Genomic DNA, 23,695 nt, shown 5'->3' with positions numbered 1-23,695 from the left:
AAGTCAAGGAATGGATTGCATTTTAGGGGTCTGGGGAGGACGGGGGAGGTGCTGACCGGTGGTTCAAATGTTGGCTTAAACCCCCTCAGAGGAAGATGTATGCTCTACAGAGACGCTCTTAACAACCCGGCCATTGACTTACCTTGTTTTTTTTCCTTTTTTAAAAATATATATTTTGTTGATGTCAGAGAGAAAGGGAGAGGGAGAGAGAGAGAAACATCAATAATGAGAGAGAATCATTGATCGGCTGCCTCCTGCACATCCCACACTGGGGATGGAGCCTGCAACCCAGGCATGTGCCCTGACTGGGAATCGAGCTGTGACCTCCCGGTTCCTACGTCGATGCTCCACCACTGAGCCACGCTGGCCGGGGTGACTTATCTTCTTATTCAAGATTAAAATTCTACGGGCCTCAAGGTGGCCTAAAAGACACTCTTGAAGAATGTCCGTTCTAGGAGGGCCCCGTTTTTGTACGGACTGAAGGCAGGACATCATTGCTTTCTTCCCCTGCCCGCCCTGCAATTAGAACAACGCTCTCGCACCCCACGCTCAGGAAGGTCTGCCGATTAGCAAGCTGTGACCTAGCTGGCCAGCGTGTGGTCACGCTCATGCTGCAACTGAGGGCTCAGGGAAGTCCAGGGAAATGGTGTTGATCCGGTCACTTGGCGCATTGTTCTTGGGTGTGCACACTAGTTTCTTAAGCTCAAGAGAAGAGACACACACAAAATCCACACAAAAAATCCAGAATCAGGGCAGTTAAAACACTGTCAAGAACAAAAGGTACAAGATTCTGCTAGTCAACTACGGATATTCAGGCCTTATCTCTTTTTTCTTTTTAAATATATTTTATTGATTTTTCTCAGAGAGGAAGGGAGAGGGATTGAGAGTTAGAAACATCGATGAGAGAGAAACATCAATCAGCTGCCTCCTGCACACCCCCTGCTGGGGATGTGCCCGCAACCAAGGTACATGCCCTTGACCAGAATCGAACCTGGGACCCTTCAGTCCGCAGGTCGATGCTCTATCCGCTGAGCCAAACCGGTCAGGGCGTCTCTTTTTCTATTTAATGCAAAGATATAAAACCTCTTAGTGTATAAAAATCAAACATTAATGAAAGTGGCCGTTTTAACAACAAAAAACCCCATCATCGATTACATGGATTAGTGTAGCAACTGGAGATAAACTAAATGCCAGCAAGCACTATGGAAAAATCCTCGGTGCAGTAAAGAATATTTGAACATGATAGTTACCTCTGCATTAAAAAAAAAACACCCTCATAATTTCAATAAATTTCTACTCTCATGGCTATGTCTGAATCCAATGAGAAGCAATCTCAATTGAGTCTTTGGATTTTTTTTAACCTAGGCTTCATTTGTTTCTTCTCACGTGACCCTCCTCTTCTAAGAGAAAAGACAGCTGTTTTCAAAGTCATTGTTTCCTCATGTTTCCTTCAGAAACGGTCCTAACTGCTGGTGGAGAGATGGTTTCCATGTGAACCAACGTGAACCAGGAACATTTCATCGTCCGTAAGACCCCATTTGTCAAACGACTCTTCCTATTACCAGTGACACAAAGTTTCAAAAGTTAGAGTGACTGAGGCTGGGGCATATATTATTGCGGTGGAATTTAATATCAGAGCAGCTCAGCGTAACTTTGCAGAAGATTGTCTTGGGGGGATGTGCATTTCACGGCAATTACACGCAAGGGGAAGCGGGGTAGCTTCTTTCCAACAATACAGCTCTTCTCTGCGACAAGCTTCCCGCTCTGGGCCCAGCCCACTTCCCAACCAGCCGGGGATTAGAAGGTGAGCTTGCAGGGAAGTCAGGAACGACTTTGGTCACGGGGACCCCAAGCTCAAAGGTAAGTCCTCGGAACAGCCTGTAACTCCTTCACTAAGCAAATACCCTCCAAGTTACACACATTTCACAGTGAAAGGTCCCTTTCCTCTTATAACTTAATCTATTATCTTTGATTAAATTCTCTAGGACAATGCAGTTAGAAATAGTGATATTGCGCTGCCCAGTGACAAGGAATTAACGTGCCGGAAGTATTCAAACGCTGGAAAGCTACCTAGAAACGTGGTTTGGTGGAGGTGGCTTGGAGTCAGGGCACCATGAGATCCCTTGCAACTCTTTTTTGAAAGCCCCGAATAAGAGGCAGATCTAATTTGGAAAACTATTCCTAGAAAATAACAAATGTAACTCTTTTTTTGGTGGGGGGGGAAGTGGTATTTAGAAGTATCTCCACCAGTTTTCTTCAGAGGACCAACCTGGAGGCAGGATGCCGAATTCGGCGGAAGGAGCTCTACTAAAACCCACCTCCGTGGTGTGCAATCAAATGTCCTAACTACGGACACCCACAGGCACCAGGAGAGGCCACCAGGCAAATGGGGTTCCCGGAGAAGGGAAACTTCTAGGTAACTCACACTCCGCGCTGACTCACTGCTAGGAGAGGCCCTTATTTTTCAAACTGGATTTAGATGTAAAACAACTGGGCTTTTTGAAAACATAAACCAGATCCTCCACTTCTTAGATATGTGTCCGGCCGTTCACACGGAATACCCAGTCTCCCGGGGCCTTTAACAAAGTGAGACCTTCTCCTTCCTGCACATCTGGGCTCCGTTTCCCCTTCAAAGGAACAATCGAGGCGCCGGTTCGGAATTCAGGGTTTAATACTGCATTTATTAAAGTGTTTTTATTAACAGACTTTCGCCAGAAAGTTCCGCGTGTGCTAAGACAGCAGGCACGGCGGCCTCGAAGGCGGGCACCCGGCAGTGCGCGGATCCGCACCGCGCCCGCGCCGTCCTGCCGCAGCCCTGGGGGCGGTTCGGGCAGGCCCCGCAACCAGCCTCCCCCACGAAATGGTTCAACAGGAATTTCGGTTCATTCGGGTGTAAACGTTCTGAGTTCACGGGGCTGCCGGTCTGTGACGGGCAGGGCTCGGCCCCCCTCTCCGCCCGGTCGGGCTGCCCCGCGGCCCCGGAGTCCTGGTCCTCAGCCCCCGCCCCGCCCACCGCGGTCCCCGGGTCCCCGCGTGGACCGGGCCCCCTTTGGCTATCCTCAGGGTCACCTGCTTCCCGCGAGGACCCCGCGCTCCTGCGGACAAGCGCTGCCGGCTCCTCGAGGCCCTGCGGGCCGTGCCCGCCGCCCCTGCCCGCCGCGTCCTGGGCCTGCGGGTGCTGCGCCGGGTGGAGGAAGCAGCTCGGCGGCACGGGAGCCTGCCCTGCGGGGGGGTGCGCTCTGGCCTGCAGGCAGGGGCAGTGGTGGACGTGCGGGACGGGGTGCGCCACGGGCACGGGAGCCACGCCGTTCTGCAGGTGCACGAAGCCGCCGGCAGCGCGGGCACACTGGTGGCACAGGCAGTCGCCCATCTGCTGGCAGGAGGGCGGCCCATACTGCAAACGTCTGTAGGCATTTGGGCAGCCGCAGCTCTGACTCAGAGAGAGGAAGTGCCGCACGGCGCGCTGGTCCAGCGCCGGCTGCAACAAGGCAGAGCCCGGCTCGCTCCCGGCGCTCTGGCCCAGCTCGCCGGGGTAAGCTGCGGGCACGGGCACCCCCGCACTCCTGGCCGGGCCGCCGAGAAAGTCGGGGCAGACGTGGGTCTCTTCATAAGCGGCCTTCTCAGAGGCGGGGCAGCTGGGGGCCGCCAGAGGCTCCAACTCATAGAACTCGTGCTCCGCGCCGGACTGCGGGCCCCGGGGACCCACCTGGTAAGCGCTCACGCCGTGCGCTTTGCTCGGTCCCTTGTCCGGCGGCCGCGCGGGCAGGCGGCGGGAGAAGGCGCCGCACTGCAGCTTCCTGGGCAGCGGGATCTGCCCGCAGGCGCCCTGCGGCCCGAGGCAGCGGCACAGGCACTGGAAGAAGAAGGTGGCGAAGGCCCAGCTGACGCACATGATGAGCATCATGAAGGTGCCCAGCTGGGTGTAGGCCAGGACGGTGGACGGCATCATCATGGCCCCGGCCACGAAGGTGGTGAGGGCGGCCATGGCGATGGCGGAGCCCATGCGGCTCAGGGAGAAGACCACCTTCCCCTCCCGGTCGGCGTCCGGGGCCAGGCGGTAGGCCACCCCGTAGTGGACGGCGAAGTCCACCGACAGGCCCACCGCCACGGAGATGGTGACGGACTCCAACACGTTCAGCTCCCAGCCCAGCAGGACGAGAGAGCCGACCGTCACAAAGATGGTGCCGGCGATGGACACGATGGCGTAGAGGCTGATGATCACGTTCCAGGTGGTGAGCAGCATCACGCTGAAGGCCACGGCCACGGACAGCCCCATGGCGACCAGGGTGCCGTCCGAGAGGCTGTCCTGCAGGTCGTAGAACTCCAGGTTGCTGACGAACCAGCCGTTGCCCAGGCCCTCGGGGGCCGAGCTCAGCTCGCGGGAGATCCACGCGTCCACCTCCCTGTAGAACTGGTGCATCTTCTCGTAGGCCAGCGTGAAGAGGTAGGTGCTCGGGAACTCCAGGACCACCGCCCGGATGGTGTCGTTGATGTCGAAGCGGGGCCCCGGGGTCTTGCTGTCCAGGTGGTACCCCGTGCTGCGCTCCAGCTCCATGATGGCCCGCTTGATGCACAGCTCGAAGACCTCCTGCTTGTAGGGGAAGCTCCAGCGGCTGCAGCAGGGGTACAGGGCCGGCTCGTCGCAGTCCTGGTTCTCCATCCAGCGCTTGAAGGTCTCGATGAAGCAGCTGGTGAAGTCCTGCTCGTCCGTCTGGTAGAAGAACGTCTGGTTCCGCAGCTTTTGGCAGAAGTGCAGGATCCAGACCTGGGACGCGGGGCTGGCGATGTTGAAGCTGCTGTCCAGGGTCAGCTTGCCTTTGCTCTTGGGGTTCAGCGGGTTGCCGTTGTCCTCGGGGGACACCCCCCAGATCACCGTGATGGGCATGTGCAGCTCCTCGCCGTGGTGGACGCGCTCGAACATGAAGAGCTTCTTGTACTCGGCGTCGTAGCGCTCGAAAGGGTGAGACGACCGGAACACCTGGAACTCGGCCAGCTCCAAGGAGGGCAGCTTCATCTTGGGGTTCACGCACACGATGTAGGCGCCCCCCACGGTCAGGGCGAGGAACCAGAACAGCCAGAGGTAGCGGAACTTGATGACGATGCAGGGCAACACCTTCTCGAAGAAAATGCGCGACGCCTCGGAGACGGCAAACAGGGCCCTGTGGCCCGCCCGGCACGCCGCCGCCCAGCAGCTCTTGTGGGGGTACGCCTGCGGCTGGGGCTTCCGGAAGCAGGTGAATATGTTGAGGAGGTACCGCTCGTGCAGCACGACCACGGCGGGCAGCCACGTGACCATCAGCAGGTAATTGACCAGGATGGCGGTGCCCGCGTACACCCCGAAGCAGCGGATGGCCGTGATGTTGCTCACGTAGTTGGCGTAGAAGGCGGCTGCCGTGGTGAAGCTGGTGACGAACATGGAGAGGGCGGCGTGCTGCAGGGTGACGCCCACCGTCTCGGCGGTGTCGGCCTGGGGCTTGTCGAACTTGGTGTAGTTCCAGACGTCGCACAGGACGAAGGCGTCGTCGGCCCCGATCCCCACCAGGATGATGAGCGCCGTGAGGTTCATGAAGGGAAAGAACTCGAAGTTGAACACCACGCGGTAGAGGAAGTAGGAGACGATCAGGGAGCTGATGATGGCGAACATGGTCATGAGCGTGATGAACACGGACCGGGTGTAGACGCACATGACGAGCAGGACGATGACGATGGCGATGGCGGGGTACACGGTGTCCATCAGCAGGTAGTCCTGGAACAGGCTGTGCTTGATGCCGAACTCGATGCCGGTGACGGTGGTGACGCCGTCGGACGCGTTCCAGTGCTCGAAGTTGTCCAGGTAGATGCTCATCATGCTCTCGCCCTTCTCGGTGGGCGAGAAGAGCATGCTGTACTTGAGGGCGGGCGCGGGGTGGTCGGCCGCCCTGGGGGCCATGAAGTCCTTGTCCACCAGGTAGTGCAGGATCTGGTAGACGGCGTTGTACTTGGTGCACTTGCGCGGCACGTGGGCGCACTTGAGCTGGTCCTTCCGCCGGGCCGCCGCGTCCCAGCAGTCGGGCTCCAGCGTGCCGTTCTGGTAGTGCTTGGCGCAGGCGCGGAGCAGCTTCAGCGTGTGGGTCACGTCCCGCTCCACGATCTTCTGACAGGACGACCGGTTGTTCAGGATGGCAATGTAGTTGCCCAGCGTCCAGCTGGGGCAGCAGGAGGCGGCCGTGGTCCTCTGGCAGAGGTCGCTGAACTGGGGGTGCGCCCTGATCTGCAGAGACAGACACACGGAGGACTGGCGTTTAAAACAGGGTCGCTCACCGGGCCAGCGTGGCTCAGTGGTTGAGCACCGACCTAGGAACCAGGAGGTCACAGTTTGATTCCCGGTCAGGGCACAGGCCCGGGTTGCGGGCTCGGTTCCCAGTGTGGGGCGTGCAGGAGGCATCTGACCCATGATTCTCTCTCATTGTTGATGTTTCTCTCTCCCCCTCTCCCTTCCTCTCTGAAATCAATAAAGACATATTTAAAATAAATAAATAAATAGAACGGGTTGCTCCAAGGTCTGGGTTAAGGTGGCCTCGAGGGCCAGGGAGTTACAGAAGGTAAACAGCCATCCTCGGTGTGAATGCCGAGTGTGACTTCCCCCCAGAGCCCTGCTGTGGCCAAGTCCTCCTAGGCTCCTTTCTCTGCTTGGGGATGACAGGCAGGTGTGAGACAACTTCAACCAGCGCTGGTGTGGTCTCAGAAAGGGGAGGAAATTAACACCTCTCCGGTAAACAAGCCCTTTCAAAGTCCCTCTCAAAAGCAATAAAGTGGATAGGCTGAGAGAGTTCTGCATGCATACCTACCGGATCAGTTAAGAGGACAATGGTCCAATTGATTCATGACACAAATCTGTGGTTTTGCCCCAGATTTCTGGTTATCAGTGTGAAACGTTGGGTGATGAAGGTATATTGGCTCCATCAACCTGGCAGGAAGCAACATGCCATCCCCTAGAAACTGTCAGTGAATCAGGAAGCAACTGGCTGGGGTGGCTCAGCTGGCTGGGCCTCGCCCTGTGCACCTAAAGGTTGCCTCTCAACTCCAGGTCGGGACACATCCCCCCAAGCTGGCAGGGAGCTGGCAGGGAGCTGGGAGGGGGCGTGCAGGAGGCAGCCAACCATGGCTTGTGCTCATCGATGTTTCTCTCCCTCTCCCTCTTTCTCTAAAAAAATCAATAAAAAAACCTCTTTAAAACAATTTTTAAAAAAGTGACTGTTGATATCAGAAACGCTGATGACAAAGATGCAGGAAAGCCCTGGAGTGAAACTGTTTCCTGGAATACATCCACTCACAGGGGTGGGCAAAAGTGGGTTTAAATATAGTTGTACAGAGAAATAACACAATAATCAATCATACAGGAATATAAACTCTTGTGTTCTGCATACTCACAACTGTGAACCTGCTTTTGCCCTGGGATAGATCTGATTTTAAACGAACATGTACAGTTAATACCATAAATAAGAAAGAGTTTAAGGATTTCCTCCGCATCCTCTAACGTTTACGCTGAGCCCCTGGGGAGAACGTCCTCTCTCGCACACAGGGCCCTGCTGCCTGGTGGTAGCAGGGGCGGCGACCCAGGCTCAGGGGACGGCACTTCCTCTAGGCCACGCTTCCCGGAGGAGGCTTTTCTGCTGACGGCTGTTCTGGTTACAGAAAATGGGAAAGTTGTCCCAACGCCAAGCCTGGCACTGCTGATTCACGCGGAAGCCTGCACCAGTCCACGGCCTCCGAAGCCTGTAAAGGCCACGAGTGGCTCCTCCTCCCCCGAGTGAGAACAGGAAACAGCCCCTCCTGGGAGCCCGTGCAGACTCCTCTCCGAAGCACCAGAGCGAGAGACGACCCACTTCTGAAAATGTTGGACCAGATGTACACTACTTGGACGGCCACGATCAAAAACAAATACCAGCAGCCTCCGGAGAGGCGATCCTGATTCCAAGGTGGTGCTGGCGGATGGACCACCTTGGAAAACCCAAGTCTCACTTGCCAAAGGCTGTTCCAGGGAGGAAACTCCGAAGTTCAAGAAGGGTGTGAGCGCCCGGCAGGCCGGCATTGCTCAGTGATTAGGTGTTGACCTAGGAACCAGGAGGTCACGGTTCGATTCCTGGTCAGGGCACATGCCCGGCTTACAGGCTCGATCCCCAGTAGGGGGCGTGCAGGAGACAGCCCATCAATGATTCTCATCATGGATGTCTCTCTCTCTCTCTCTCTCTCTCTCTCTCTCTCTCTTCCTCTTGGAAATCAATAAAAACAATTTTAAAAAAAGAAGGGTGCAAATATTTTTTATTAAACCCATCTTGATCTTTATTCAAGTGGGCTTTACCAATCATGCATGAAATACCTTCTCCAAGTGAAGGACATGTTGGCACAAATCACCTCTTTGGAACTGAAGCTTACCGAAGAACCAAGTCATTCAGAACCTAAGCTGTCAAGATACGCAGTTAAGCTTTTGGGGAGTCAAAAGTTTTATGTGGATTTTTGATAGCACAGAGGGTTGGCACCCCAAACCCCCATGCCGTTCAAGGTCAACTGTACTTTATTGGGACTACGATAAAATAAATTGGCCATGTATTGGGAACTGCTGAAGTTGGGAGACTTCCACGTGAGGAATTATTCTGTTATTCTACTTCGGCATTGGTTTGAAAATTTCCATAATAAGAAGTTGTTTTTAAAGATACTCTGTCAGGGGTTTAAAAAAAAAAAAAGAGCCAAAAAGGCTATCATTCAAGTGTAGTAAATTAATGTTTATTTTAACAGAGCCCTCATTTTTAAGTTCACTTCCGAAGAGCGATAATTACTTGACATTTCACCAAACAGGATAATTCATATTTAGCTGCTTCCAGGTGAAGACAGTCACATGGGCTGTCAGGGGAAGCAGCTGCCTAGGGACACCAGGGAACTCGGGGAGAGCACCCTCCGGGCGTCGTGGAAGATACCAGTTCCCTCCCCACAGAGAGAGAACCCGCAGGCCCCTGCACTCAGCCTGGGGAGCTGAGCGGCAAAGCAGCCCTAATGTCTGACCGCTTCCAACGGAGGAAAACAAATCGCACCCATTATGAAACCCAGGATCTGGTATAGGAACCTGTCTGTAGCGGATGAAGTGACCGAACGGAAAGATAAAGGAAGCAGGTTGCCAGCTGAAGCTGGGAAAGCGAGCACAGAATCCTGTCCTTGAATAACCTTCACAAATAAGAGCAGGGCTGTTGTTTTCCACGAGGGTATCTGATCAAAGATGAAAATGCTGGACCAGATGAACACTACTTGGACGGCCACTATCAAAAATAAACGCCAGCAGCCTCCGGAGAGGCGATCCCGATTCCAAGGCGGTGCTGGCGGACGGACCACCTTGGGAAACCAGTTCGAGGGCGCGGGCAGGGTCAGAAATAAGGACAGCGCTGAGACATCGTGACGTGCACTTACCCGGGGCTGCAAGCTGGTGCCTGAGGCCCCGAGTCTAAAGGAATGGGGTACAAGGAACTGCCTAGGCCGTCAGGAGTGAGGCCGTATGGTCCCATCCGCCCTCCGTTCAAAAGAAAAAAAAATGCTCCTGACGCCTGTACCAGATGAATACGGCACAGTGGTCCTTGCCCTCAAGTGGCTCACGAGCGACAGGGAAAGCAGACCAGTAACCAGTAATTCTAACTCGGTGTGAGAAGGACCACCGTGTTATGTGCAAGGGTCTGCGTGAACCTGCAGAAGGGATGCGAGGGCGAGTCTGTGTGTGGACAGCGGCCCTAACTTGGTGGTGCGATTCAGCCAGGTAACACTCGGTTATACACTGAGTGGCCAGATTATTATGATCTCTGAATGCATAATAATCTAGCCACTCAGATATATATATATATATATATATATATATATATATATATATATATATATATATATATGTTAGAGGACCAGTGCATGAATTCGTGCATGGGTGGGGTCTGGCCAGCCTGGCCAGGGGGAGGGGACATGGGCAGTTAGCTGGCCTGCCTGCTGGTCGAACTCCTGGTTGAGGGGACAATTTGCATATTAGCCTTTTATTATATAGGATATACACTGAGTGGCCAGATTATTATGAGTTCAGAGATCATAATAATCTGGCCACTCAGTGTATATTACCCTGTGGGGCTTGGCAAGCAGGTATGTCTTCATGCAGAAGACATAGATTTCTGCCATATTTTGGGGAAAAGAGTTCATACGGATGATTTCACAATCCTTGACATTTATAAAAATAGGAACGGAGTGAGTGAGAGCGATTTCTTGTAACTCTCATGAGCACTGTACCTCTTAGTTGGAGGCATTCGCAAATTGGCTGCTGTCGAAAGCCATGCTGCTTATGTGGCTGTAACGTGTCCCTGCACAGTCCCTGGTTAGACAGCAGCAGGGGTGGGGTTGGCTTAAAATAGCGGGTAAAGGAAGAAGAGAGAAAAAGGAGGAGGCAGCAGAGTTTTAAATAATACCTTCACTTTCAAAACTAGCGGCTGAGTTGGAGCTATTTTAAGAGGCTGAGAAAAAGCTAAAGGGAAGCAAGTCAGCCCCTAATCCCAGGTTCTAGTAACTGCTGGCCGCTCCTCCCCACGTGACCACAGGCCTGTGACTGAACAACTGAAGGGACCCGAGAGAAAAGAAAAGGCGGGGGCGCCGCGGCCTTCCTTAGAATAAGCACTGGGGAGGGCCTAGCTGTCCACGAAAGTTGCCCTGGAAAACGGGGTCGTAGGCACCGAATTTCAAATCCCTTGTATCAGCTGATCGCTCAGAGTCCCGACTCCGACGATGTGCAGAGACTAAGAGGCAGGGACAGGGTTTCCAGCAGAGACAACACAGAGTAGCACACTCCTGGCACCAACGACCAACTGCCAGTGGGCCCCCGAGGTCAAAGGGCAGAAAAGGAACGGAGAAGATGGGGTGTCAACTGAGGCTCCTGCGAAAGGCTAAGGAACAGACTGTCAGGAGGGAGCTGACAGCTTGGGAACGAAGCTCTTCGTTCAGGGAGGGGAGGGGGCAGGGCTGTCTGGACTCCGTGTGTCTGGGGCTTGTCATGGGAACGAACACTGGGGTTGAATTCAGTGTGCTGTCAGCACAGGCAGGCGACAACGGAAGCATCGGTCCCCCTGGATATGACACTGAGGACCAGATGTTTTCTAGGGTCGACCTACCGACCGTTAAGCTCTTCTGCTCTGTGTCATTTGATGTGTGACCCATTAAACGTGATATTGTTAATAACCAAGTGCTTAAGTACAATACTAGCATTCGGGGGGAGAGGGCGGAGGGAGATGGCCAGGTAGCCTCGGGACACAGTTTGCTCAAACCACGGCAACAAATAAAAGCCCGAAAAGGGTCCAGAGCTGGGAGACTAAAAAAGGCACAGCAACAATCTGAAATAATCTGAAATCTGACCTGCTAACCAAGAGTTAAGATGCCACTGAATGTCTTATCCCTACGGGAAAGGTTTACGGTTCTGGGTTCATGGCAGAGTTAGAGACTAGCATACAAAGGCACTAGCCATTGGCAAAAATAGCATTTAATTTAACAAGTTAAAATGACAAGCATGCCCTCTGAGGCAGAATTTGGGGACCCGTGATCTAGCTATTCACGTGCTGGTGTGGGTCTGTAGCTGGCTCAGCCCCTCACTGAGATGCGTGTCTTGGGCGTGTTCCGCTCGTTTCACAAGTGGACCACAATGCTTAGGGTGTCTTTGCTACGGATTACCAATCTGACCGCACAGCTACCCAATCTTTATTCGGAGCCCAGGGGAGAAAAACACTCCAAGAAGCAGAGTGCACCATCCCTTTATAGTCTGCATTCTGCAAGTGTGTTGAAACCACTACAAGGCCACATACTTAGATTTCCTTGCATTCACCTCTTGTAGAAATGCTTCTGCTATAACGTGTTCCTGCCTCCAACCTGCCGAGACGGGGTCTACCAATCAGCTAAGGATCCATACTGTGTCTCTGTGAGCAGGTGGAGGACTCTGAACACATCCTGCTTTTTGATGGAGGCTGTGAGGAGCGAGGGGCGGTCCTCGCCTGCCTTACTATCAGGGGGAGCAGGGCGTCCTCTAGAAGCAAACTGGTTACCCTATTTCTACGGCTTTCCCCCGACTGTGAATTGCTTTTGGCGGCGGCTGTCAGGGAGGGTACAGACAAGCCTGCTGCTCCCGGTCAGGAAGTGTACAGGATTACGGGGTATGTGTTCTTTCATGTCAAATCTCACCCTCATGTCAAATCTTCCTCCCGTTAATTTCCCTTCGTGTCATTCATTCCACTTTTTTATCATGTCCATTCTGAATGCCTTTTGGTTAGCCACCGATTGATGCTGATTTTATCCATCTGCTCTGTGTGAATACGGGTTATATATGAAATTGTACTGCTCCCACTCAGGAAAGCTCCAGTGCCTCAGCTTTCTGGCTTTTGAGTCTTTGAAGGCATCATGGAATAAACTGCTAGCTCTAACAGTGACACTTATTCCAGGCCATGGTGACTCTCTGAGGTTCGTTTGAGTGGGAAATGGCGTCTATAGTAAAACGGAACAAAAATGGGGTATTTCCTGCATTTTGGGAGCATGAGGCACAGGCTGGAGTGAGACCTGGCCGGGCTCAAATCCTCCATTTGCCACTTCCCTCCTGTGCGAACTTTCCTCATCTATAAAATGGGCAGTAAGTCCAGCCTGTGGGGCTCAGTGGTTGAGCACTGACACATGAACCAGGAGGTCATGTTCATGGGCCGATGCTTATGTTGCGGGCTTGATCTCCAGTAAGGGGTATGCAGGAGGCAGCCAATTGATGTTTCTCATCATTGACATTTCTCTCTCTCCCTTCCTCTCTCTGAAACCAATAAAAAATATTTAAAAAATAAATAAAATGGGCACTAATAGTACTTAATTCATAAGACTATGGTGCAGATGAATAATAATTCAATGAATAATGAAATAATTGGTTAGGTGTTTGGGACACGTCCTGGCAGACATCAGCAGCACTCAAGAAACATCAGCTCTTAATCAACAACGTGAATTCAGTCACTACAGCACCTTCGGGGAAGGAAGATCTAAAGATCAACTGTGAAGGTGGGATAACGAGAACTAGGAGGTATGGACGGGAAGGAGCTGTTCTCACCCAAGGTGTGAACATCCAGTAACCAGCCCGGCTTGTACCGGCTACAAGTTCCAAGGTCACCGGCCTCGTGAGTAAGGTAAAGGACGGGGCATGCAGTCTACTCATCGCAGATCCTCTACCATCTCCTCCTCCAGGTCTCACTGTCCACAGAAGAAGGTGGAGCCCGTGACAAGGAGAAATACCTTCACAGCTTCCAAATAACGAACTGATCGCTGTGGGAGAGAAGAAAATGCGGCCGACGAAAACCGACCGCTGGGAGGGAACCGCTGTTTACTGATGGTCTGCGCCTCCGGTCTGTTTGGAGCTGGACAGAGACAAGATGGCACTTGCAGCAAATCCTGATAGCTCAGCCCACGGGGGAGTTCCTTTCAAAAGGTATCAACGCCTCTCAGGAGGAAGAGAGTCAGGAGATCTGGGGCCAACTAGCTAACCTGAACAGCCACGTCCGTTCCCACAATGAGACTGCTGGTCTGGGGGACCTCAGCGTCCTTTCTCCTCGTACCCCATGAAGGAACGCTGTTGTCAGAACAGGCCATTGCCCCGATGGCCAGGCTAGCTCTTAGCATTGCATGCGCTTCCATTTCCAGCGGCACCTTAGGGGGACGTGACGCTAAGAAAGCAATGAGTTCCTTCCCGCCTGGTCACTGTGCTTGGACAGGCCCAGGAGTGACACCAGACAGCAGCTTCTACCTGGAGAAACGGCCTCTGAACTCGTGAAACTGACAGCTCTCCCAGGCCCAGGGGCGGCCTCGGCACGCTCTGGCCTGACAGCTCTGGGGCTCCAGGACAGGAGGTGCTGTCTGCCGGCATCCTCTGCCTTCTCAAGAGCACGGCGTGTGGAGGTTACTCTGGCCGTGTGCACAGATCCCGCTTTCTAGCCTTTGATGTCCCTTTCCCCAGCCTGTGCCCTACATTTTCCTTTGAGGCCACAGGGAAATGGCCCGGATTGCTAGGCAGGCAGGCATTGGGCTGTATGATTAAGGTGCTGACAGTTGCCTCAGGGGGAAGCGTGGTGAACAATGAAAGCAGATTAGGAGAGGAAATACGACAAAAGAAGGAAAAGAATCTTAACTACGATCCGAAAGGAGAGCTGCTGTGAAAGAATACAAAAGACTGTCAAGGACAAAGAACAGGAGAGCGAAAGAAAAAAGTCCTTTATTAGGGAAGACAGCGTGGAGGGTGGGGACAGAGACACTTTGATCTGGGATCTAAGAGACTGCCAAGCGGCCTGTGCTGTTTACTCCTCAGCAGGTGAGCCCGCAAGGACTCCCATCCGATCAGACAGGGCTCGGCAGTAAGAGGAGTTTCAAAAACATCGCCTCATGGGCGCCAAACCTATTTCAGTTTCCCTTTACATACCCTTGAATTATCTACATTGCACATCGATTTAATTGCTGGTAAGTTCCATAACGTCTCTCCGCCGGCTGAAGTAAACACTACTCGGGAATAGCGGTCACCTGTGGATATGAAACAAGAAAAGAAACAGGGCTATAAATTATTCATGGATTCATAAGACTGGGCATTCAGAAGCGATTCAAACTGGGAAGCCACATGGACAATTCATTACCGGCAGGGGAGCCCTCCCTTCGACAAATTCCAGGAGAAAATGTTAAAAAAAAAAAAAAAAAAAAGCAACGCTATGACATTGTCTTCGCTCAAGGCCTTTGTCTACTCTCTGCACCTGAAAAACCAGAGTCACATGACAAATGAAGTTCGGGTCAGACTCAACGAGGAAGAGCCATCCATGCGAACGTTCAGCAGGCAGTTAACTGAATGCCTCCCTCTTAATCCCACAACACGTCACCACGGTGGCATATCACATCCGAGAATGACGCACGAGGGACTGTTGAGGATGGATGGTAAGGATGCTCTCTTTCTCTGGCAGCTAACTAGAGAGGAGGCATGGCAGGTGATCCATTTAAAGGCACTAAAAACAGTCCACTGAGTACAGACTGCTGGCCAGGACCACAGACCCCTCCACGTCCTGGCTGAGCTCACCAGAGTAGAAAAACTGTGCGGAAAATCATCTTCATATAAAATTGTGGACGAAAGGGGCCACATGCTGACCTGACAAGCTCAGGGGAGGCCTGCATGGCAGTCTTGCAAACTCAGAGACCTAAAGTAACCACAAAGGATGGTCTGAAATGAGACCTTAACTAAAAGCAGTTATGGTGGGCAGTTACGTCCTAGGCCGGTATCTTCACTGACAAGGTCAACCTTTACCTTAACTGAGCCTGTCTGTCTTTTTGCATCTATGATAACATACCCTTGAAATGTCTGGGTTAACTTGTAACTTCCCTTTTTCTGGAGCCCCTGGGGCACAACCAAATGTGCTGGGCGCCAGGACAGATGCCACAAATTCCTTCATTATCATGTTAATTGTCCCTGCACCCACCTAAGTATGTGTCCATCATTTTACTTTTTATCCAATCCCAGGGTTTCCTTCACTTTGCTTTATCCCACTTCCTTGATCTATCACCAATGGATTCATGTAACCTACCTATGTCCCTCCTTTGATTGCAATGTATAAATACAAATGTAACCCGCCATTCTCCGGAGGATTATCTCAGTTTGTTGAGGTTCTGCTTCCGGGCATATGTCGACAGTTTGGCTCAAATAAACTCACAAAAATTCTTTACAGGTTTCAATGGTTTTTTTACGTTAACAAAATATATTTCTCAGTAAGGGAGGCTGTGCGATATTCTGGAAAGGGCGTGGTCTTTGGCGTTAGACCTGGGTGTGATGTTAGACCTCGCAGGTGATCTTGGGCAACCAACTGCTTCTCTGCACCTCGGCTCCTCACTGGTTAGATGGAGACAGCAACACCATCTCAAACAACCGTGGGGACTAAATGAGATGGAAAAGGGGTGCTTGATAAGTCCTCTTTCTGCTTCCCCGGCCGTGACCAAAAATGCGAACCAAGGAAAACAAAGCTGATGAGTTTCACATGATCTAAAATGCCTAAATGTGCTAACAAAGAAACTCGACTTGCAAATGAATGAATAAAGCTTTATTACATAAGCTTTGTTCACGATTATGAAGTTTTCTTTAGTAAACGCTTGTCTTCATCAAATGGCTGTTATCTTATGTTGATTGGTTTTACAGATCAAAATAAGCTTTGTGGAACAGTTCATTCGAGTAGTCAGAGAGGACTTTATCAGGGAGGGACCTACTGCTTATGGGACAAACATTTAGTGCTGACTACAGAAATATAAACGAGACTGTATCTCGTGAATTTGCTAATGTGCTTCCTGGTTAAGAGAGATGCTGGTTAAGCAATATCTAGCAACACTTTGAGAGAAACAAGCTAGCTGAACATGCAACTAACCAGAAACCAACTTTTCTAATAGGAGAAAAGAAACTTGCATTGCTTCCTAAGATCAGTATAAAATACTCCCTAATCTCCTTTCTATCTCGCTATGACTATGTAGTGAAACAGTGTCCAAAACAAAGACCCAGGGGCTTGGCAAGATCTAGAAACATCCGAGAGCTGATCAGGTCCTCTGTGATCTGATCTACAGGAAGCTACACATTTTAGAGAGATTTTCAACAACCAAAAAGGCTAAACTCAAAAGAGCTTACTGCTAATGTTCACTGATAGAAACTAGTTCTCCAGTTCCTCACTCCTCCTCTAGGCTGATCGGTGACTGCCACTTGCATGCATTCCTCTAGCCCAGCAGTCGCCAACCGGTGGTCCCTGCGGTCCGAAAGGTTGGCGACCGCTGCCCTGGCCGGTACCCATCCCTCCTCGGCAACTGCAGAGGGGCTAGGCCAACTCTAGGCAACAGATTTTCAGCAAATTTGCTGCCGACCTAAATCTGGCTTTCTGGCCTCGGGGAGGTTCTTACAATAATATCTGGGCTCTCATTTCTGCTGCAAAGTAGCAATTGCTTTCTTCCCAGAGGCGGTCTCCAGCTCCCCACGCCCATCGCTTCTTGCTGTCTCCCGCCCGCTAGGCTAGCGTCACTCACTCACAGCATGACCCAGGTCCCTGTGGCACTCAAGCTTTGGGCTTCTGGGCTTGACTTTGCTCATCTCTCGGTCTCTAATGCCTAAGGACAAGGCAGGCACACAGAAGACTTTTTGAAGGAATCAAAATTTTAAAACTACGTTTTTGGTCATACAGATTATTTCAGGGTTCAATCCCAAAATGTGTACTATTTTTTAAATAGTACGAAGAATTTTAGCAAGTGACGTGAGCCCTAGCCAGTTTGGCTCTGTGGTGGGAGCATCGGCCCGAGGACGGAAGGGTCTCGGGTTCGATTCTGGTCAAGGGCATGTACGCTGGTTGCAGGCTCAACCCCTGGCCCCGATTGGGGCTTGTGCAGGAAGCAACCAATCAACCAATCGATGTGTCTCTCTTACATGGATGTTTCTCTCTCTCGCTCCCACACCTTTCCATTCTTTCTGGGGGGGAAAAAATCAATGGAAAAAATAACCTCAGGCGAGAATTGACAAAAAAAATAATAATAGTAATAAAATTTGGGGTCAGCACAAGAATTTTACTAGATTTATATCCTCCTTAAAATCAGATATAACTCAATCATCTCTTCCATATTCATTTTCGTTATAGGTAAACAACTTCAGAGCAGTGGCTGACTGACCTAGAGATGTAACTGACAAGTTAACGAAGCTAAAATCCCTTTAAGACCAGCCACACAGTCTATCAGTCCCGATTTTAATCGTGTTCAATCTCAAGAGGTCCAGGAAGCCGCTGAGCGCTGTGACCATCCACAAACACCACTCACTTGGAACATCGCAGAAAAAGCTGTCTTTGTGGAAGTTCCAGTCAACTTCTCTCTTTTCTCTCTCATAATGGTCGTCCGACCATCTGTCATCCCGATGGCTGAAACAGAGCAAGTGGATCTTCAATAAAGTGCGAGCTATTTCAAGGCCTATCAACGTGCCTGTAACAGTACATCCTCAAAGTCACGGCCTACTTAGCACTTGAAATTAAGTTGGAAGAAATTAATATAAGCAACCAACATTAATTTTCTCACTTCTGAAAGAAAAAAGCTCCCAAATGCTCTTTTTTATCCCAATACAACGAAATCTTACTAGACAAGGACAATTGAAACATGATTTTGAGCCACACATTTCACATTTTATCTTTTTCTCAGGCAATGTTTAAAAGTGGAATTCACTAAGCAATGTTTTGTCTGAACATTAATAAATGATTACCTTTTGGCTTGCTCATCTGCATATTTAAAGGGATAATTGGCTAAGGTTGCTTTGTATCCTGTATTTTTCACCATGTTATTCCACGTGACCAGTCTCTGGCCTATTGTAGTCCCTCTTGGTTCAAAACCCTAAGGCAAAAAGTGACAAATTCCTGTTAGTGTACTTCATTTCAGGCTGAGGGTAGTTAAGCAGTTTGGAAAAGCAACGTCAAGGTGATGAATAGCTTTTAACCGAAAATACACACACAGAGGTTCCTTATAGCTACTCCAGAGGTGACCAGCATTAAAACAGATGACTTAACCTGATAATGATCACCTATTTGCTGTGGCAAAACATTTTGACTCTTTGGTATGTCACATGTCTCAGGGAAGGGGAAAAAAACTTATCTAAAGCTTTTCTTTCAAATTCATACCTAAGCATTTCGTAAATGCCTACTTTTAGTTTATAACATATTATGGTCAAATTAAATTATATTGTGCATGTTACAGTGTTTTACAAAGAGGATATCATTAAACTTGCTCACATTTTCCTCATTATTCTGCCCCAAAGCAGATTTTACTTAAAAACAGACCCTACTATCGCTTAGCAATGCCGAAATTCCTTTAGCTTTTTTGGGGGGTAGGGGGTGGGGAGGGGGGAGAAGCCAGTTTAAAGACTTCATGAAAATTTTTTGTAGTAAGCAGATTCTCCAATGTCTTGCTCTTTAGATTAAACATGGGGACCAAGAAGCACAATGCCCGGATTTTTCATGGTGAGCATGTTTCTTGATCTTTAAGGATCTGAGAACAGAGAAGTGACACCTCTAATTGGCAGAAAAGGCTTGAGAAGGTTTTTAAAAAACCCATCAATGGCTTGAGAAGGTTTTTAAAAAATTGGATCCCATATAACATAATGCAATTGGTATTAACATACTTCTTTTTTGTGTTTTTTAAGATGGTTTTGGGCTAAAGAAAATAGATAAACGCTCCCGGCCCAACCCTCCTTACCAGCAATGGGTCAGAGAAGTCAGGAAGCTCCGGCACCAATACTCCGACCAAGGCACAGACCACGATGAGCACAGTGCACATGCCCAGGACCACCACGGGCCAGTCGGCAAGCAGGGCCGCGTAACTACAGGGGCAGAGAGAAAGTGCCAAGAAGGCCTCTTAGAAGCAATGGCGAGTTGTGCTATCTCCGACCTAGTGCGGGTATGTGTCCATAAGAGCCCCGATGAGTTGTAAGTATTTCTGTGTAACTGTAGGCGATTACAAGATCACTGTCCTCTCACTCCTGCGATGATGCAGCAGCGGTCCTCATGCCACAGGCTGAGAGTCAGAACACGGTCTATTTCTGACAAATAACATGTTCTATCGACCTCTGCGTCTGGGAAAGAGGATCTGAAATTTACCCTTCCTCCGTGGGAAGAAGATGTATTCTAGCAGAGGATCCAAACTCCTCGCCTCTCTCCCAGAACTCTGGTTGTCTGTTTATCCCCTTTCTCCAGACTTCTACTCTGGAAGTTCTGGAAGAAGAATTCAGCCCATAAACAGATTCCTAGAGCGTACATCTTCAAAACAGCTGAACCAAACCAAAGAATCCCCTGAACCTGTAACTGTCGTTCTAGCTAAAACTATAATGAACATGTCCATTGGTCTGTGAGCTCCAGTCGGCACAGCTTTTTGCTTTATGTATTTATTAGTGCAGTATCAGAGCCTAGAACAGTATCCTTTCAAAGGTGCTCAATAGCTACCTATTGATTAGATGAACAACCACTCTCCAACCGCTACCGCCTGGCTTTAGTCTCTTACCACGCCTGGGAAACCCCTCTCTGCTACCCAATGCCACCATCAAGCCACCTCCTCCAGACCCTTCCCACGCCCTCCTTCACCACCTCTGACCCAAAGACCTACTTCTGTGCCCCCCCTCAGACCTGGGCCACGCCTTATTACCTTGGCGCTCGGCAGAACCTAACTACACTGAACTTCTGCTAAAATGCAAAATCTGTCTTGCCAACTCCAAGTTTCTTGAAGTTTTATTACGGAAAAAAGAAACGTTTAAGTTGTAGACAATTACTCTCAAATTCTCATCAATGCTAGCTCACTGGGCTGCTGTGATGGCCATTTCTGGCTCATCTGAAACCGGCTTCTTCTTCTTTTTTTTAAAAATATATTTTTATTGATTTCAGAGAGGAAGGGAGAGGGGGAGAGAGAGAGAAACATCAATGATGAGAGAGAATCATTGATCAGCTGCCTCCTGCATGCCCCCTACTGGGGATCGAGCCCACAACCCAGGCATGTACCCTTGACCAGGATTGAACCTGGGACCCTTCCTTCAGTCCACAGGCTGATGCTCTATCCACTGAGCCAAACCAGGTAGGGCTGAAACCGGCTTCCTACTCATATATTTGTGAACGGCTTCTCCAGCATCATGCTAGATGCTGGCTGTGTAAACAAAGCCAGGGCTGTAAATACCATTCTGAAAAAAAGCTGCTATGTATCTCTAAGAATAGATTGTTGATGTTTACATCCTACTCTCACAGCTTCACAGATCTGGCTTTGTGGGGATATTTGCTTCCAACTACATTTTAATAAGAAAATTAAAATATAACAATTATGCTTTAAGGGAGCATTTGCAGGGTTGTGTTTTTAAATTACATTTTTATTGATTTCAGAGAGGAAGGGAGAGGGAGAGAGAGAGAAACATCAATGATAAGAATCATTGATCGGCTGCCTCCTGCACACCCTCCTTCCCATCTCACCCCCGACGGGGATCGAGCCCACAACCTGGACATGTGCCCTGACTGGGAATCGAATGGTGTCCTGCTGGTTCACAGGTCGATGCTCAATCACTGAGCCAATGGGCGCCAATGGGCGTAGAGGTGTTTTTCATTATTATTCTTTTAAAAGTAATCTTAGGAAAATAAAGCATGCTAGCTTGTACTTACAAGGAGTTCCTTTATATAGATTATCATCTCATTGAATTCTCACAACAACTTATGAGATGAAACCAAGGTGCAGCCTGCTATAAAATAAATAACAGAATGTAATGCACAGCATGGGACTAGAGTTAATCATATCATATTGTGTATTTGCCAAAATAAAAGTTTTCATCACAAGAAAAAAATCTGTGTGATGACTGATTTAACTAAATTCACTGTAGTAATCCTTTTGCAATATATAGAATATTGAATCATTAAGTTGTACACCTAAAACTAATATAATATTACGTCAATTATATCTCTATAAAAAGTCCCAAAGCTTGGAATCCAGGTAGTCTAGTTCTAGAATCTGGCCTCTTAACCACTATGATATCATCTCTGCTTCAAACACAAGAGAAGCAAAAGCCATCTGGAATAAGTCAGCTTCTTCCCAAGTTCACATTTTAAATTAAATTCCTAAGCCACACTCACAGCTCATTTCTCCAGGCAAAACCACTAGATCCGCATGACTTCAAGTCTGACGATCACTCACTCATCAAGGGAAGATTCCGCTAGATAAGATGGAATGACCTTTTAAGAATAATTCTGAATGTCATGAGAAGCTATAAACCACAATCGGCTGGTGGTGGTTGTTCAAACGTAACAGCACACACCCAGCGCTCCTATTCTTCATACTTTATTTCCTCCCCCACCAAACGCAAACTAAGGTGCAAGGAACGGTTCTGAAGCAGTCAAGTCCGCGGTCAATAGCACACGTGAGGCTTTCTCTTCCTTGCTGCAGACTGAACAGAGGCCCTCACACGCCAGACCTTGAAAAGATCAGCCCTGCAAAATGAAAATGCCCCGGGCTTCCACCATGACTCACGGGACTCTACTTTAAGTGGATCATTTTCTTTCAAATGAGCCAGAAGTTACTCATTTTTACCTCCAAGCACGTTATCAATAGAGGGCAGTGGGCCCCCAATCGCTTAGCTTTCCTACTGTGGTTTGCATCACCCCTACAATGACGTTTTGTTTTGTGTTCTCGAAAACGCTGCACGCACATGCGCAGCCACCTTCAAAGGCCCGCTGCCAGTACTGCTTCCCTCCCTTGAAAGCATTTGGTTTTGATTTGGCAGCGCCGCTACCCACGACACACGTGTGCTGACTACAGATGGCATTACGGTTTCAGCACGCTTCTCCCCCGCATTTCACCTGACTCGATCACAACCCTCCTCACCCAGATGTTTCGGGCGCCAACCTTGCGGGCTGAGCTGTTCCCACCAGATCAGTGGTTCTCAACCTTTCTAATGCCGCGACCCTTTAATACAGTTCCTCATGTTGTGGTGACCCCCAACCATAAAATTATTTTCATTGCCACTTCATAACTGTAATTTTGCTACTGTCATGAATCGTAATGTAAATATCTGTGTTTTCTGATGGTCTTAGGCTCTACAGCAGCGGTCGACCCACAGGTTGAGAACCGCTAGCAGGGTCGCCTAAGACCATCGGAAAACACAGATATTTACGTTACGATTCATAATAGGACCACGCAGTGTCTGAGGGCGTTTCTGCGCCTCCTGCTCTCTAGGCTGAGGCACATGGAGCCCTGGGCACCACGCGGGAACACAAGTGTCGCGCACAATGTGCAATGCAGACAGGGGCTGTAATATTAAGATGAAAACCAGGAAAGCAGGAGAGTGGGGACATAAAGGAAATTAAAAGGGCCTGTGAAATCTCACTGCTGTGCACTCTCGCTAATTCCATTCCTGGCAAGTCCCGGTTCAAGGTATATATTCTAACCAAGTTTAAAGAATAAGGCACTTGAACATTATTTTCTTTGGAAAGGGGACTAATGGAAGAATTTTCAAAAAAGACCACTCCTGACCCAGGAACCAAAAGGCTGCTGGTTCGATTCCCGGTCAGGGCACATGCCCAGGTTGCAGGCTCAATCCCCAGAAGGCAGCCGATCAATGATTCTCTCTCATCATTGATTTCCTATCTCTCTCCCTCTCCCTCTCCCTCCCTCTCTCTGAAATCAATAAAAAGGTATTTTTAAAAAGGACCACTCCTTTCACTATTGTATGTTCTGCATATCTACATATCACAGAGTACGTGTCTTTCATCTGCCTGTTCTGATTTTGGACAGCCTGAGACTGAAAATGCAGCCCACCCCCGGAACCCTGGGCTGCAGCAGGCAGTCACCTCCAGTGACTGGCCACTGACCGTTTTCCCTGAGGCCCAGCTGCCCAGTGAGGGCCCACAGCCCCACCCAGGGCGAGGCCAGGCAGTACACAGACCCACAGGCCTCTCCTCCTTCCACAGGGGGAGGGAACGGAGGAGCCGAGTGAACGAAATGTGCTCGTGGGTGAACTGTGGGTCTGAGTGGGTGGCACGCTGCCTGGCATCCTGGTCCAGGCTGTTACTGCCACGCTGGCGTTTTCATGAGCATCCTATGGGAAGTCCCTCAAATACACTCATAGATTCGCAGCCACCTTATCATT

General features: G+C 50.0%; 1 protein-coding gene across 4 annotated transcripts in view; it reads right to left on the bottom strand.

Moving 5' to 3' along the window:
- Window positions 1-1,125: 1,125 nt before the first annotated feature.
- Window positions 1,126-23,695, bottom strand: part of DISP1 (dispatched RND transporter family member 1) — a 121,116-nt gene continuing 98,546 nt past the window's right edge. For all 4 annotated transcript variants that reach the window (XM_079763689.1, XM_079763690.1, XM_079763691.1 and 1 more), the window contains 5 exons: window positions 19,282-19,405; window positions 18,296-18,423; window positions 17,863-17,960; window positions 14,474-14,571; window positions 1,126-6,250 (listed from right to left, as the gene is read on the bottom strand). In XM_079763689.1, coding sequence (XP_079619815.1) covers window positions 2,684-6,250; window positions 14,474-14,571; window positions 17,863-17,960; window positions 18,296-18,423; window positions 19,282-19,405 — 4,015 coding nt within the window. In that variant the 3' untranslated portion in view covers window positions 1,126-2,683. The remainder of the gene's footprint in view (window positions 6,251-14,473; window positions 14,572-17,862; window positions 17,961-18,295; window positions 18,424-19,281; window positions 19,406-23,695) is intronic.

This window comes from Cnephaeus nilssonii (genome assembly GCF_951640355.1).
Source record: "Cnephaeus nilssonii genome assembly, chromosome: 23".
NCBI classification, from domain to species: domain Eukaryota; kingdom Metazoa; phylum Chordata; class Mammalia; order Chiroptera; family Vespertilionidae; genus Cnephaeus; species Cnephaeus nilssonii.
This window is presented reverse-complemented; position numbering and strand designations above follow the sequence as displayed.